This window comes from Arachis hypogaea, chromosome 7 (genome assembly GCF_003086295.3).
Source record: "Arachis hypogaea cultivar Tifrunner chromosome 7, arahy.Tifrunner.gnm2.J5K5, whole genome shotgun sequence".
NCBI lineage: Eukaryota > Viridiplantae > Streptophyta > Magnoliopsida > Fabales > Fabaceae > Arachis > Arachis hypogaea.
This window is the reverse complement of record NC_092042.1, coordinates 21,445,318-21,463,586: the sequence shown is the minus strand read 5'-3', so window position 1 is coordinate 21,463,586 and position 18,269 is coordinate 21,445,318. Positions and strand designations below refer to the sequence as shown.

The window sequence follows — 18,269 nt, the reverse complement described above, 5'->3', positions numbered from 1 at the left end:
CTAACACAACTACACATAACCACTATTCAAGTGTAAAACATTCAACTCCTCTGGATATGGAAATTAGATTCTTATTATAATTATACTAGGAGATGAAAAATCCTTCAAATATTTGAAAAATTTCTTAGAATTTTCTCCCTAAGAAGTAGAGTGAGTTCTCACACTGAAAATACATAACCTATCCTGAAAAGAACATGGCGGGGCGCAAGCCCATAGGGTCTTCCCACCCTCGCCTCGACGTCAACCACCGTCTCCCCCACCCTTCCTCCTCCGCCGCCGCACGCGCCCTCCCTATCGCCGTCCTCGAGGAACGCGTCGAAGCTCGCCACCGTCAGATCCAGTCTCTCCTCGTTGACAACCAGCGCCTCGCCGCTACCCACGTCGCCCTCAAGCAGGACCTCGCCGCTACACAGCTCGACCTCCGCCGTATCTCCTCCGTCTCCGCGGAACTCAAGGCTGAACGCGACGCCGAGGTACGCCGGATCTACGAGAAGTCTCTTAAACTCGACACCGATGCTCGCGCTGTCGCCGCCATGTCCGCCGAGCTCGACCAGGTCCGCGCCGAAGCTCGTGAGCTCGCCTCCGCCGGTGAGGAACTCGCCGCGAAGCTCAGCTCCGTCGAGAGTGACCTCGCCAGGGCGCGTGCGGAGGCTCAGGTCGTGCCAGCAATCAAGGCTGACATAGAGATCGTTCGCCGCGAAATTCAGCGAGGAAGGTATAACAATCTTTTTCCGTGCTCTTCTTTGTTATTTGTTTGCACTTATTTATTTATTTAAAAAGATGATTAGTGGGTTTTGTTGCTGCTGTTCTTGTTGTTTATTTGTGTTAATGGCATTTTCTATTTATATTGATGCTATTGTCAAACGGATGTGTAAGTTAGGATTTTTCTTTCTCTATAATTTGGTAATGAGGTTGGTGTTTGTGTCAGTGAAATTGAAATTGAAAAGCATGCTTATCTATTTTTGCCATGTGATAACAAGTATTGTGATTTCGTTTTTGTTCTTATTAAGGTTTGAAAGATGAAACTAGAGACTTAAGTTTACGGTAAACCCTAGATACGACAATGTATCAACCAGTGTTTTTTATATATATAATTGTAAATTAGATTTTCCTTAAGATTTTCATTTTTAGTATGTGGAAATAATTAGTTTCAAGGCCAAGAAAAAGTTGAGCTTGTTGGCAATGTTAGAGCTTGTGGATCCTGTAAGAAAAAATTTGAGCTGGCTATCATGTGTCATTGATAATGCTTGTGTTAGCTTGATATGCAATAGCAGCCATTTGGGTTTGCCTTATCTCTAAGCAAGTGTTTGCTTCTGAATCTTTCAATTATGACCTGTTGGAGTTTAATGTTATACAGCACAGACTGGAGCTTATTGTTCTTTATCCTTAGTTATTTCATAGTTTGAGTCACAAATTGAAATTTCCTTTCCTTATTGAAGCTGCATAATATGGTAGTTGATGTTAGAATTCTTTTAATAATATGATTTCCTGAAAACCTGATAGAGTTGAAATGAAGGCAATTTCAAAATTAAGGCTTTTGGATTACTGTGCAGTGTGTAGAATAATATGTCGATTTTATCCAAGATATTAGTTGTATGCTCTGATTTCTTTTATTAAACACTGATCAGTTCCATTACTTGTCTTCATGGACCAAAATACTGCTGACCATCTAGGTGTTCTAAATTTGTGTTGACTACTGAACCTAGTTTTCTAATTCCACCATCCTGTGTCTTCCTGTTTGAAGAGTGATCTATCCTGCAGCTACTCAGATGTTGGGGAAAGGGTCACATAGTTTTGTATATCACGCATTTTTTTAACTAACATTTATTTATGCATATAGGAATGCTGTTGAACTCGAGAAGAAGACATATGCTGCCAATCTTGAGCAAAGACGAACAATAGACAACAACATGATTATTATGGCCCGTGAAATTGAGAAGTTGCGTACTGAGCTGGCTAATGCAGAAAAGAAGGCGAGGGCTGAAATTACTGAAGCTAGAAACCCAAGTAATTCGATTTTCTTGGTCATTCATCTTGGAAGTGCTCACTGAATACAATAGAATAATAGCTTGAATGTTGTTTTGAAATCCGTGGAGTTGCTAATATGTAGGTCCTGGATATGTTGCAACTCACAATCCAGAGGTGGGACATGGAGGAATGTCATTTCCTCCTGATTCATATAGCATGCATCAGGTATATATGGCTCCATGTTACACACTGTTTTATTTACTCATTATTATCAGTCTTCAAGTAATTACACCATCAAATTGCATCAAGATAACTGCTGACATTTGACCATCCTCATTCCTTGATGTACTGATTCATTTAGGGAGAAAAGGCAACTATTTTATTCTTGAATTTGGACTTTGGTAATATACAAGGATACTATTGTTTTTGCTAGTATATGTGTGAAACTATATATTGAAGATAAATAACTAAATTTGCTTGACATTTCAGATTCAACAGGGGGTTGATGGTCATCATCAATATGCATCTGGAACACTACATCATCCATATGACATGCAGCATACACATGTGCCTAGATAGCAACCAACAATGTTTCATTCTTGAAAGAGAACGGAAACTATGTAAAGGAAAACTTCAAACAGGTGATGCCACCTTGTTTTCTGAAAGAAACTAACGAAATAACAAATCTATTTTTCTGATATCTTAAGATAGTCATTAGTTCCTAAGCTTGTATATATGTGTTGTTGTTGATTCTTAAAAAAAATCTTACAATCCAACATCTTAATAGTTTACAATTGAAGACAAACTGTATTTAATGTCTGCCATTATTCTTCAGGCCTTTTTTTTTTTTGGGGAGGGGGGGGGGTTGGGGTTCATTTTGAAGGAAAAAGACAAAATGTAGAATTTCGGAAGAAAATCAAAGAAGTAACAATCAGATGCACCATTTCCACTGAAGGATCATAGTATCCATCAAGCAATCCTTAGAAGAACCCTTCTTTGTTACATAGGCAGCACATCTTCCTCAGGTTGTGTTTGGTAGTTAGAAAACACAAACATTGGTAAAAAGACAGAAAATTTTATATATCTTCTATTTCTACTCTTTAGGATAGAAAATACAGGAAATTTGTCTATTAGAATACACTTGTCTTCTATACTTGTCTCTAGCTCCAAACACGATCTTTGTATTTCCTTATATCCATTCTTCTGTTGCTGTCTTATCCTAACTACTGGTCTCAGTGTGAAGGGAAAAGATTTCATGGCTTCATTAACGTAGCCACATAGTTTCTTCCCTTTTTAATAACCCTGATGGCTTCAGCCTTCAAGAGAGTCATTGTCAGTTGTCAGACAAGATTGGCACAATGCATGTGTCTCTGACAAGTCTCAAACCACGGAAAACAGGCTATCAGTTCAGCAAAATGATTGAAGCTTGAATGAAACAAGAAAAGCCACCCGACAAAGTACATTAACTATATCTAATAATGCACCACAACTATTGGAGCAAGATTACCCAAAGCATGGCCATTAACATAAGGTGTGTTCTAGGGTGCCTAAAATTCGCACGTTTTAACTTCACAAAAGAGAGTCCCATCTCTGAACACTCATATTTAGGCACATTAGAAATGTCCTTAACATTAACCTTGACAGTTCAAGAGGAAGCAAAACCTACCCATTTTAGCTATGCTTAGAGATTTAGACTGATAATTACCCACTGAAGAAAGGTGAGCAATCCACTCCTCTATGTTATTTATTTTTGTATCCGTCCTTTTTCTATGTCGCTCCACTTAATTTTTTTCCATTTTCCTTTTTTTTTGTAATTTTTTTTTTTTACTTTTTTAGCCTTTGTGTTTTAGTGCCTATATGTACATATTCCTTTGGTATTTACATATAAGATATAACGTGGAGCTTTCTATGGGGGGTCCAAACTTGGTTGAGAACTTTAAGGTAGCGTTTGTTTTGAGGTAGTAAGACAGAGATTGGGATTTAATATCATGTTTGTTGATCTAGAGACTAGTACTAAAATTTCAGTACCTCTAAAAAGTGGGGTCACAGGAGACTGAAATTTTTGGAGACGTAAATTAAATCTTTAATAACATTTTATACTTAAAATGCTCTCATTTCAATTAATTAATTCTAATTTTACCTTTTGCGCAAATTAAATTAGAGTTTCATTCTTATTTCAGTATTTGTCTTCTACTTTACACTAAACACAATACTAAAATTTATTTTAGTTTCTGGCTTAGTCTCTGTCTTTCTTCCAATCTAAATTTGAAAACAACAGAGGGTTTTGTTGGGTCTATTTTATTTGAGCACCTTTGTCCCTTTTTAGCCAAATTTCATTTTTGTCCCCATACTTTAGGGTGCTTTCAAAATTGTTTTTGACTTTCTTTTTCAATTCAATGTATGTCCTTAAACATTTTATTTTTTTGCAATGATGCTCTTTCATCCAAATTTGAAATGTTTCTTATAGTGCCCCTCTTTCATCTTCTTTCTTGTTTTCTAAATTACTTTTGTCATTTAAAATGTTACTGCAAACACTAGTACTACCACTATAACCATCAACGACAATCTAAACACATGATAACGAAACAACAAATGCAGTGAGGATAAAAGTAGAATCAATGGCAACAAAGCTGACAGCAGGGTTAGTTAGAGGTGGTGGAGTCTGATGAGGGCGAAGGAGAGGCAGTTGCTGTCGAAAAAGATAAGTGATGAGGGAGGGACGGATCGTTGTTATTGAAAAATTTAAAAACACTAGAGCTGTTATTGAAAAATTTAAAAACACTAGAGCTGCAAACAAAACGGAGAAAGATTTTATGGTCGATTTCAAGATACCCCAAACTTTATGGAGCTTACTTCAGTGCCACTATTCCCAGCCAATTGTCACGATTTTGAATATACTCTAATGCAATCTTGTCAGAATTTGGATTTACTCAGATTCTTGAGTTAAGACCAAATCAACCTAATCCTCAATATTTAGCAAGAAAGCTAAGAACACAAGAAAACACAAGAGAAATAAAATTATGGTAGAAAGAACATTTTATTATCAAAGTGTTTATTATAAATTACTCACACATCACAACACAAACTTACTCCTCCATTTATAGCCATTCATTTTCTCAATGGACAGTTAGAACTAAATCTAATCAACAGTCTAGATCAAGTGTCCAAAACATTCATGACAAATATCTAACCTACCATATTTTTCTAATATTTTTATATTATTTTATATTACTCTTCATATTTCTAGATATATATACACTCTTCTAGAATATTCTATGACCTTCTAGAATATTTTAGAATCTTCTAGGGTCTTCCAAGACCTTTCAAGGCATTCTAGAATATTTTGAAACCATCCAAAGTATTTTCAAACACTGTAAAATACTATACAAATACCGTTAAATGTAACATCCTAAAATTTACTATGACATAATGCACACTAATGTTAGAGATAGGTATAGAAAATTTTAAGAGAGAAGGATTTTTTTAAATAAATAAAATAAATGTTTTAATTACCGAAATATACAAATTGGAGCGTTTTTATCGAAATGTATTGCATCTTTTATCTCGTTTACATTGTAAACGAGATAAGGCCAAGAAGAAATTAAGCGTATATATCTTTTACAGTGTAAACGACTTAAGAGAGTAATTATGACGTTTATACTGTAAACAAGATACGTTAAGACAAATTTTCAACAGCTATAAAAGGACGTGCAATCCTTTGTATTTTTCACAAATATTTTACTACTTTTCTATCTATTCCTTCCAAAAATAAGCCAAAATGTCTAGTAGTAGTGGATACTTAGTCGTAAGTGTGTATCCAAATTGCCGTATGAGAAATAGTGATAACAGGGTGACATTTGAGGGTGAGAATCCCATTTTGTTACGTACTCGGCTAGTAAGTTCATTGGCAGAATTAAAGAGTCTGAAATTAGGTAGCGTCGGTGGTAGCGGGAGAAATGAGATTGGAAGGATGGGGTATATGTTGTTAGCACCGATGGAAAATAGAGTTTTTCGGTTTCGTCTGTTTTGGCTTCATGGCGACGAGCATGTGCGCCTGATGTTTGACATCCATGGGAGAATCATGTTGGAGCAAGTGATGTTGCTCTTTGTGAAAGTTGGTGACGTTAGTGGCGATGGATCTGGGTCGTCAGACTTCATTCAGGATGACCCACTTTTCGTACCACCACCATTCATGTTGGCAGTCCAGTGGAACACATGGAGGTCGACGGAAAAGACTCTGACGAGGAGTATGTTGTGGATAGCAACGAGAGTAGTTCCTCCGAGAATGATGATGAGGAAGAGTTTCTATCAGAGACTCCAATTGAGGCATCACGTAAGTATCTTTTGCCTCCCCTTCACTCAATTTCGGCCTTGTCATTTGTACCCAATCACTATGGTTGATTTGGACGCGATGTAAGAGAAGAACTTATTTTTCAACAAGGGTGAAGAAGATTACAACTTGGACGGTGGTGTGGAGTTTAGGTTGTTCACAATTTAAAAGTAGAGATGTAGTAATGCAGGGTGTAAAGAAGTACATCATTCGAAGAAGTGTTAAATACCGAGTTGTGGAGTCGGATCGATTAAAGTACCATGTCCGTTGTTGACAACATGCAAGATGCTGCCCTTGAAATCGGTGTTGCTCTTCGACAGAATCTCGAATACTGGTAAGTTAAAGATTCACTGTGTTCTATATTCTTAGATGTCATTGTTATGCTTGTACCTGTTTACTACTATTCTATTTTGCTAGGAAGGTGCGTAGAGTGGGAGGAGAGTACACGTGTTTGGCACCCACAATGTCGCAGGACCACCGATAGTTGGACAGCATTCTCATCTGTCGTGTTATCCTTTCCTTGCGTTGATACAATCAAACCCGTCCGTCAGCATCTCAGTCCTGCAAGGTACAATTAGACAAAGCTATCACTTCAAATTCTCGTACAGAAAAGTCTCGCAATAAGGTGTCGAGGTTGCTGTAAGCGCTGCAGAGTTATTATCCAGGAACGACATGTGAGATTAGCGTTGCACTGTACTACGATGGGCACCTCATGGTGCGTGATTGCAACATGTTTGACAAGGTATTTTGGGCTTTGTCTCCCTGTGTCGAAGCTTTCAAGCATTGCAAGCCGTTCATCTCCGTCGATGGTACGCATCTGTATGAAAAATATGGTGGTGTCCTGCTTATTGTAGTGGACAAGATGGTAACAATAATATCCTTCCTATAGCCTTTGTAATTGTTGAGTCTGAGACGACGAAATCATGGTTTTTTTCTTACCAATTTGAGGCGACACGTCACCACACAAGAAGGTCTGTTGATTATTTCTGATAGTTCCCAAGCGATCAAGGCTGCATTAAGAGCTGAGGACAGTGACTTGGCATCCTTCGAGAGCATTTCATACTTACTGTATTTGACACATGGTAGCAAACTTCATATCTCGTTTCAAGTCTACTGATGGCAAGAGGTATCTCATAAATGCTGCTTATAGCCCAAGCAAGGTTGGGTATGAGTGGTACATGGATGCATTGACATTGTTGTCGCCGGAGATGGTGGATTGGGCTAGTAGATTCAATAAAGAGATCTGTCTACAACACTACGATGGCGATTGCCGGTTCGGTCACATGACGACGAACCTCTCCGAGTGCATAGATGTCGTTCTTAGGGTACACACTATCTACCTATATCGGCGATCGTGTGATGCACTTACGAGAAGCTGCATCAGTTGTTCGTGAGGAAGGGATGGGAGGCACACACACAGCTGGTGGTGGGTAATCAGTTTTTACAATGGCGACTATTGAGAAGAACAGAGAGGGAATCTCAGAGATGCGAGTCATTCTTTATGACAGATTAGCTTCTGTGTTTGTGGTTGATGAGTTGGAGCCATTCGAGGGTTGGTCGCATGGGTCATTCAGTGTTAGCCTGGCGGGAGGCACGTGTGACTGTGGCCTTTTCTAGTTATTCCATTTTTCATGTCGTCATGCGTTGGCCCCTGCAAGTTTCGAATGGGGTCTATACGTCCATCCGGTGTATACACAGCAGGCTGTGTTCAAGGTATACTAGTCGGAGTTTTTGCTAATACCAGATGAGAAACTTTAGCCGGAGTGGTATGGGACACGCCTTGGCCTAACCTTGCCATGCGCAGGAAGTCCACTGGCAGACTGATTTCTACTAGGTTTCATAATGAGATGGACGAGAGTGAGCACCAAGGAAAAAGGTGCGGTCTATGCAGGCAAACCGGTCATACCTGAGGAGGTTGTCCAAACCAGCAGATCGATTAGGCCTAGTTTACGGTTGTTACTTTGTATGTGTTAGGTTTATGGTTTATGTTTACGTAGTTCATATGTTTATGTGGAACAAGTTATGTTTAAGATTGTCTTATTTTCACTTGTCATTTTATATTCCAAATTTGCAATATTAATATACTGAATTCTAAATATTTTGTATTCCGTATTTTGTATTCCAAAATTGTATTCTGCTGTAGCGTTTTACATTCAATTTTAAATATTGCAGTATAAATCATAACAATGCTGACATGAAACATGCACTAAAGGAGTAGTATGTAACAAAATTTTTTAGGTCAAATTACATCAAATGTTACTTTATCAAAGTAATCAAATGTAACTATTGTGATATAAATACCTCAAAGTACATCAAAATATATCAATAGTAAAGAGAAAAGTATCAACATACAACAAAAACTATAATGTCATCGGCGGTAATCCTCCTGGAAATGACGCTAATGACCAATGCCACACGGCGGAGGCTGCGCTTGTCTTTGAGGTCTGCTCGGACGTGGGTTCGCCTGAGGCTATGGGAGATACTCGAGTGCATGTGGCTGTATGCGGCTGTGATGGGACTGGATGGTATGGGGGAGCATAACCACCAGAGAAGGGCATTAGCAGATACAGAAGGTGCTAAGGTGGAGGAAGAAGTGGTGCAGGCATTAGGTGTAATCCACCAACGGCGGGTCCAAGGTGTGAGTATGTGCCAGAGGCTAGGGAAATATAGGGGACCCAGACAGTGGGAGACAGGCACAAAAGAATGCTGGTATGGTTGACCCATGCTCTGCTCTCATCCTGTTCGAAACTGTTCCACAATGCGCTGCATGGTGGGCTGGTCGGTGGTGTGAATATTAAAAGCCTCCTCAAAGTCTATCTCATTGACCATCGATATCTTAAGGCGACTGCTGGATGGACCGAGGTCATGCCAAGCAGGAGGGGCAACGTCCCAATCATCCCGACCAGCCTCTAAGCCTGACCCGGACGGTGGATGTGGTGGAGGGGGTGGTTGTAACAACCCAAATTTTGACATGTCATGACTACTGCCAAACGTTTAGGTGTTACTTATCGTATGGACCTAATTGGATATAGAATCAGAATTTCATTATCAGGTGTTAATATAAGCCTTTGTTGAATTAGCGTGATTAAACTATTTTTTGGTAAAATTTATTTAATTTTTTCGCAAATTAATACTTAAAGCAACATCATAAATAGATACATGATAACAAAAGATATATATACATATATAAACATAAGATGAGGTTTGGAGATACATGCCAAAGATAAAAATACTGAGTATTACATCAAGGTATATATACATAGATAAAATAAGAAAGACAGCCCAACCCTCACACGAGTTTCCTAAGCTGGAACTGGTCTACTGAAAGGTCCTATCTCTCTAAAATACTACAAAAGCGAGGGAAAGTAACACTACAGATCACCAAAAGTAGTAGAGGATCATCTATGTCAAACTCTGGAATGGTCTCCGAACAACTCCCTGATAAGTGGTCCAAACTCCTTGGAAAAAGGCTCCTCGTCGGACTCCAAGTCCTCCTCTAACTAATCAACCTAGGTGGGTGAATCATCAGAAGAGTCAGCCTCGGCAAGATCAGAAAGTGCGGCCTGAACAACTATTGCCTGGTGTTCCCAATAGTCATTGGGCATAGGCTCAATCTGAAGTGTGGGAATAGGAAGGTGATGAGCTAGTTTTAGGTATGCCTCGTATGCGTATGGAGAATCCGAATAAGATACATCGTAGTGCGGTCATACCAAAAAGAGAGGGCGAGAAAAGGGGGATTGGTCTCCAGCTAGATGTAACTCAGATAGGGTAAATATGTATGACATGTCGGTATCGAAGTGTGTACAGAAACTCAAAACTTGTGTTCGCACGAAACGTAAATGCGGATCCAAAGTGTGCTCCGTATGAAGACTCTGCTCATCATAGCTCAAGATAAACCGAAACTCAAAAAATACCTCTGCCAATCCTATCTGGGTAGGGAAAAAAAAGAGAAGGGTGAGAATCTGAGGTTCCCAGTAGGGTGAAATAGGGTCTTTGTCTCTAAGTTTTCGTAAAATGTAAAAGCACAATATAGAAATAGCAGAGTACAAAATATATAGCGGACAAACAGAACTAGTCATTGACAATTAGGAACTTGTAGTAAACAATCACAAGAAATTCACATGCGCAAACAAGATGATGTATGCCTATTCGTAGTACAGGTCATGAGCTCATGCATCGGTTGTCTACTTGCAACCCGATGTTACTCGGAGCAAATCTCGAATATGGTTTCTCTACTGTGTCAGTCAGGTACATTGGTATCATCGTGGGGGAAACCATGTCAGTCAGGATACCTTGGCATCATGGGTTATCCGTGTCAGTTAGGCCAAATTACAATGATGTCGCTAGCATTTTTATATGCATCACCCAGTAAGAAACATGCCATCAGTTAGGCAGGCATTCTCGCATTAGCAATCATAGGCTATCAGTCAAGCGGACACTTTCGGATAAGTGGTTTGGCACTAAGGCCCAGTCAAACAAACAATTCTCAATTTATTTATTTTTATTCATTGTTTCTCATTTTCTTTCTTTTCATCATGCCTCCGCAGCACTTTATAAATACGCATACCTCCGCATCACCAAATGACTAAGCATACCTCTGCATCACTGTTTAACTTTAAATCTTCATAGGGACAACTTACACATTTTCATTTAACTAACTTGATATACTTTTACAAAATTTGGACATAATCTTTAATTTGAATTAAGTTTTAGTGCATTTAGATTAGAATTGAATTTTATACAAAGTTTTGAAAATCTGCTACTGCACTCATAAAGATTTAGAAAATAGCAGGCAGTAGTGTTTTTGTAAAATCCATAATAGATTCAATTCTAAGCTGTTGTTTCTAAATTTTGGTGAGGTTATATTTAATACCCCTAAGTTTAAGAACAAACAAATTTAAGGTTCATATCACTTCATTTGATTAAAAAATTATCATTTGAAAGTGATGTCCTGTTTTAATAAATCAGTTCAGAAGTTTCTAGCAAGCAGCCCAAGGCTTAATTAACTCTACAAAATAGTTATGAATATGAAACTTGTACTCAATTAAAATAGGCTTATAAACCTTCAAAATTCCTTTGGTAGCAACTCAAAATGTTAGATAAATCGAAAGTTCTAGTGGTTGAAAAATGATAGTGCAGAACTGGTTTTGTAGCAACTATCAAATTTCAAAAATTCAAATATCCCAAACCACTTGGTCAAATTCCTTGAACTTTTTATGGAGTAATCTTATTTTCTCGAAGTTTACTAGAAAAATAATTTGGACCAAAAATTACGTCTAGATTGCTCCTAGTTTTCACTGCAAGTTGCTATCTAAAATTATGCAAAAATTCTGCAGCATAAATGCTTACTCTTCTAATCACTAACTTTGTTTTTCTCAAGTTTTTAGCCTTATGACTCAAATTCTAAGGTTATACATGCATATATACTGGTCTCAACTCTTATCATAGCCCAAGAATTCTTAATTCAATATGCCAAAAATTCGTACAATAGGTACAATGTAACCATAATGTCACAACATAAATTTTCAACATCTCATCAACAATAACATATCTCAAGTTATTGTTCATCAGTAGGATTTTCAACAACCATTACAACATTCAATATGCAAAATCATCATCAACAAATACTAGCAGCAAGTATAACTTCAAAATACACACAATCATTATCATCAATTACTATAACTAATTGCACACGACACTAATCTAATTTTTCCTAACTCTTACTTGGTTGTGTTAAAAACTGAGGTGCATTGCTCCCAAGCTTATCTTCTTGGCTACAACACCTAATGCATCATAATTCAATTTCGTTCATCATCATCATGGCCTTGAGGCCGAACCGATGATCACAAGGAGGAAGATGAAATACTCACCTTCTCTAGCTGGATGGTTCGGTGATTCAGAGAAATTAGAGGAAATGGCCTTGAGTTTCACAAGCTAGAAGGAAGAACAAAGGTTGGTTTACATGGTGATGTTAGGAACTGAATTGAAGAAAGAAGAAGGAATCGAAGCTAGCTTATCTAGTGAGGAATTTCAGGACATCAAGGGTTGATGGAGAAAGATGAGAGCTACATTCTTCAAGCTCCTATGGAAGTCGAAGGATAGAAGAAGATTGCATGCTAATCGTGCTCTCCTCTAGGGTTGCTTTTGGCTTTCGCTATTTCTTTCTTCTTTGAATAGATTATATATGTAAGCAATTGAGTAAGTGAAGTGAGGGATAGGTGTAAGCATGCATATGTTTCGTGGCTCATGTGTGAAGATAGAGCAACACATGTACTTAGCATTAATGACTAAGTACTTACTAGGCTAACTAACTATGTGGTGTAACCATGGTTTGAGTGTGCTGTCTGTGAGAATAAAGGGATGAAAAGAGTGGATTTTTGTTCTTAATCATAGTTGAATTATGATTAGTTTGAGTGAGCTAATCGTTCAGTTTACTTAATGTTTTATGCAAGAAGGGTTAAAGCTTTAATTTGGCTTGACGCATAGCAAGGGCATTTTGGTTTAGGAATAAATATTGAAATGATGTACTAATTGATTGATAATGCAACTAGGGTTGTTCCTCTACTAATTCATTATTTAATGAATTAACGAGATGTGGATAATTTGAGAAAAAATTAACCATAGCAGTAATTATCTAATTACCTTATCTAATTACCAAAACTCGTGATTGGAAAAACTAAAAAGTTTTAACGGCACGGGTTATATATCTAATCTATTATTTACACTATACATATCTAAACTTATGCATATCGATGGATGTTGTCAAGAATAATAAGTCACAGATCTCGTGAGGTAGGGTGGTTACATTCTACCTCCTAAAAAGAAAAAAATTTTTGTCCTCACAATTTTGATATATTAAGACTGATAACCTTAAGAGTAGTCTTATTTACTTAAATGTAGTGGTATTATCTGTGATTCTGAATGCATGATATGAACAATGCACATTTGAATTTGAATCAAAGGATGTTGATGGATAAGGAATAGGAATTTAGAGAACTATTATGAATTCTCTCAATTAAACAAGAGCTTAATCCTTGAAGCAAAAGAAACAGCAAAAAGAAAACAAAGAAAAGCAAGATTCAAAGTTCTAAGCATCAATGGCTAAGAAGGTCAAGTATGATTAAAAGCTCAAAGAGTTGTTCTCCTAGCCATATGCTTGTGGTGCAAATGTGTCAAGTAATCTTTAAGACAGGGCACTAAGAGTCGAGATCAAGTGCATTTGATAGAATATGCCAAATGCTTTGAGCACCACTGTCTGGGAGTTAATTAAAAAAAAAATCAGAACTCAAAGAGAGTTCTCCAGTTAAATACTTGTGGTATTTTTGTGTCAAGTGAAACTTTAGACAAAGCATTTAAAGTCACGGCTAGGCTCAAGGTCCAAAACACCAAAGGAAAGAGCTAGAAAGAAGAGTTGCTGTGCTCAAGGATTAATCCGAAGTAAAAAGGCTAGAGAATTCATAATATTATTCGAATTCTAGTTTTGAATGACAGTGACATTCCTTAGATTCAAGGGATAGTAGGTTGCAAAACTATTCAGAGTTTCAGTATTAAAAACCCCACTATGAGACAGACAGGAGCTTAATTGAGAACTCACCTCTCATGCAAATTCACATCCTAAATTTATATTAGTTTTGGTTGCTTGAGTACAAGTAACAATTCAAGTTTGGTATTGTGATGCGTGAGCATCTTTTCTATCTTTTCCTAATGAATTTGCAAATTAATTTGCTAAGTTTAATAAAGATTTAGGTATTTTTGAATTACTATGAATGTTACTTTGAGTTGTGTGCAATTTAGTTTGTTTCAGGTAGCATTCGAACGGATTTGATAGAGTTCGTGTAGAAGGAAAGGAAGAAAGCAAATGATGCTGTTAACCTTGACCTCCTCACACTCCAACAGGCATAACTTGAGCTACAGAGGTCCAATTGATGCGTTTTTAGCGGCTTTGAAAAGTTAACTTTCAGAACTTTCTAACAATATATAATAATTTATAGTTTTCTTCGGAAATCACTGCCTTGGTGGAGCCAAACTTGGGATTTTCCAAGTTTGGCGCCATGATCACTATAATCTCCAAGAGTTGCACTGCCTTGGTGGCGCCAAACTTGGGATCTTCCAAGTTTGGCGCCAAAATAAAGAAAAGGCAAGAAACACACGCAGGTGGAGTTGCGCCAAACTTGGCTAGTTTGGCGCCAGCTTTAGGAAATTTGGTGGTCCCCACACCTATGCACGAGCTAGCATTGAGATCCCTTATTTATTTTGATTAAAATTTATTTTATTTACAAATAGAAAAAGATATTATTTTGTTTTAAAAAATATATTTTATATTTATTAGGTTAGATATAAAAGGGAAAAGATTCAGCCCTTCGGTGTTTTTTCTATTTTTACGCATCAAATTCCGCATTTCACTGTTTTTAGAACCCTAGTTTTCTCTCCAAGCCATGAGCAACTACACCTCCACCGTTAAGGTTAAGAGCTCTGTTTATTGTATGGAATAATACTATTACTCTTCTATTTTAATTCATGTATTGATTTCAATTTCAAGAATTTGTTTTTGTTCTTCATCTTAATGATTTGGGTAGATCAGAAGAATAACCCTTATTCTAATTGTGTTGTTGTTAAATCTTGAAAAAGTAATTTACTTGAACAACAGTTTGAAAATAAATTTTCCTAAATTATTAATTATCTGGACTTAACGGGATACGTGACATATAATTTTCTTATATTTGGGCAATTAAGGTTTATGTGGCATATAAACTAGAATTGGACTTAAACCTCTAATTGAACTTAAGTGACCAAGAAATTGGCGGTTAACTAGGTTAGAGGAGACTAAATTACTAAGAAATTAGGGTTTAGTCACATATAGTTTGCCATAAATTGAATCTTGTATGATTAAAATAGTTGGTAAGAAAAGTTAATCCAGAAGATAAATTGCTCCGAAGCCTTAACTATTTTCTCTTATATTCTTCATATCAATTTTATTGTTTGCCTTTAATTCTCTGAATTTACTGTTTAATGCAATTGAAACCTCAAAACACCAATTTCTGTTTGTCTGACTAAGCAAATCACTCAATCATTGTTGCTTGATCCATCAATCCTCATGGGATCGACTCCTGAGGTATTACTTAGTACGACCCGGTGTACTTTTCGGTTAGTTTGTGGAGTTTAAATTCCGCACCACTTTTTAGGCCAAATAGAGGCATCCAACAGGGTGACCCCTATCTCCATATCTCTTTCTTTTTTTGTGCAGAAGGAATTTCCTTCTTGTTACACAAGGCAGAGTAAAACAGATTAATTCAAGGTGTTCATGTTAATCGAAAATACCAAACAGTTGACAATCTTTTGTTTACTGATGATTCAATCCTTTTTTGCAAGGGCTCACCTAACACAAGCTAAAGCATTTTGAAATTGCTAGAGATCTATGAGGGCTTTAGTGGGCAAAAAGTCAATTTGAACAAGTCGGTCATTTTCTTTACTCACAATACATCTCAGGACACAAGACTAGCTGTTGCGCAGACACTAAATATTGAACATATCGGAGCCCAGGACAAATACTTGGGGCTGTCCACCATAGTTCAAAAATCAAAGAACGCAACTTTTGGAGCTATCAAGGATAAAGTCCACAAGAGGATTTTGGGTTGGAAAAGAAGCTTATTGTCTTCAGGTGGCAGACACAAGCTATTAAGAGCAGTGGGAGAAGCGATTTTTATTTACACACTTTCTTGTTTCAAGCTCCCAGATATGCTGTTGACTAAGATTCATAGCATGCCCTCACAATTCTGGTGGGGCAAAAAAGGCGCAGAGCGAAGAATGGTATGGGTTAAATGGGACACAACGACGAGACGAAGAAAGACAGAGGACTGGGGATCAAAGACCTAAGGGCACAAAATTTGGCTCTATTGGGCAAGCAATGTTGGTGTCTAATGAAATACCCTAATTTTACACTATCAAGAATGTTTAAAGCTAAATATTTTAGATACACAGATTTCTTACATGCAGAGTTAGGAAGCATACCATCGTGGGGCTGGAGAAGTGTTCTTGAAGGGCGCAAGGTGATTGAGAAAGGCTTGTTATGGAAAATAGGGTCTGGTGCTAATATCTGCATCTTCCAAGATCCCTGGCTCCCACCACTATTGCCCTTTAATGTCCCTCAAGCTACAACCACAATCCCACTGAATCTGCAAGTGTATTATGTTAGTGCGCTACTAAATCCTGATAGAAGCTATAACAGAAACCTGATTGAGTCAATTTTTCAGATGATATATACAATAAAATTTTTTCAATCAAACCAATTGAGGAGGAGGATGAAGTTAATTGGTGCTAGACAAAATCCGGTATACATGTAGTTGGGTCAAGATACAAGATTGCTTATGGGTTCTTTCGTTCCTCTACTTTACTGAGACCTCGAAACACACAAAATAACAGAAATGGAATAGCATTTGGGAATTAAAATTACCTCATAAGATTAAGGTTTTTTTGTGGAAGAGTTTTCATGAAAAGCTTCTGGTGTTACAACAAATCCACAATTGGTTTGCATTCACCCCGCCACTTGCCGAAGATGCATGTTGAAAGATGAATCAATTTCTCATGCCTTGTCCCAATGCCTTCTATCTTCAATAATCTGGAGACTAAGCTCAATAACTCCTAACCTATGGCAAAGAGAAGACGAGACCTTTCTCAATTGGTGGCAATGAGCCTTATCTTGGGCAGCAGCTCAAATCGACAATAGATAAAAGATCCTCCTCATCGCTGCTCTGTGCTGGAGCGCTTAGAAGGCAAGAAATCAGTGTGTCTTTGAGAAGCTACTAGGCCCAGCACTAGAAATAGTGCAATAAGCTAATAATTTAGTGCGTGAACTCAATAGCCACACCTGATGGTTGCTATTAATTCCCTTTTTACGCTTACTTTACTCTTTCTTAAGCTAGTTGTCTTCCAATCACGTTTGGTGATAATTGGGAATACCCATTTTCTTTTGTACTTCTTTATGAAAACACTTTTATTTTATAATAATAAAATAACATGTATCTTTGAAAAAAAAACTAATTCTAACCATATATTCATTTTCCTAACATATACTGCATACTACCTCCATAAAAGTACCCTAATCATGGGAACACATCTATGCTTTAACATAACCGTAAAACAAAAAACAACACCAACCTCAAAGTCGGCTAACCTTGCAATGTGTGAAGTCGCATTCAGTCTGTTAATGTCTCCATCGTGATTATCAGCACGCGTTATATTGTTCAAGTAATTCATAAATATAATTAGAAAAGGGTATAAGTGGGAGAAAATGCTAAAAAAGGGAAGTCAAAGGGTCTGATTGAAGGTTGTAGACGAGATACATATATATATGCATTCACTTCTCTTAATTTGTTTACGCTTCCGCTTCTCTTATCTCGTTTACACTGTATTTACACTATAAACAAGATAAGAGCATTGCATAACACGTGTATAAACATGATACGACCACATCGTCCCGTGTTTTATCTCGTTTATAGTGTAAATGAGATACGTGTTATCTTATTTCATTTACACTGTAAACGAGATAAAAGATGTGATGCTTTTTGGTAAAAACGTTTCAAATGTATATTTCGATAATTAAAACATTTATTTTATTTATTAAAAAAAATCCTAGAAGTTAGAGAATTGGAAAAAATGAGGAAATGATGAAAGGAGATGGTTATAATGCATATTCGTGAAGAAGGCGCTACGCATATCCTTCATGGAAGCTGTTAGCCATCTAACCGTATGCTAGTTGGCGAAAAATTAAGATAAGCTAGCAACCCTGTTCAAAAGGGTGTCATTGGGGGTAAATAATAGTAAAATAGTAGAATTTTGGTAGTTAGCTATATCAACAATGGCAGTTAATTGCAAAATAAAAAAGGATTTAACGCTATCAAGAATCTTGTAGAAATTGCACATATTCCAAAAGATTCAAAATACCTGTAACCCAGCAACCACTCATAAACCCATA

General features: G+C 37.3%; 1 protein-coding gene across 3 annotated transcripts in view; it reads left to right on the top strand.

Moving 5' to 3' along the window:
- The window catches only part of LOC112702761 (protein FLX-like 1), a 33,714-nt gene continuing 15,445 nt past the window's right edge, over positions 1 to 18,269 (top strand). For 2 of the 3 annotated variants that reach the window (XR_011863818.1, XR_011863817.1), the window contains exons 1-4: positions 3 to 715; positions 1,841 to 2,007; positions 2,111 to 2,193; positions 2,458 to 2,609. Coding sequence is in view for 1 of the 3 variants with exons in the window: in XM_025753930.3 (XP_025609715.1) it covers positions 195 to 715; positions 1,841 to 2,007; positions 2,111 to 2,193; positions 2,458 to 2,547 (861 nt within the window). In the remaining 2 variants the exon portion in view is untranslated. Of the gene's footprint in view, positions 716 to 1,840; positions 2,008 to 2,110; positions 2,194 to 2,457; positions 2,788 to 18,269 lie in introns of those variants that run through there. The other variant, XM_025753930.3, reaches the window with a different exon arrangement.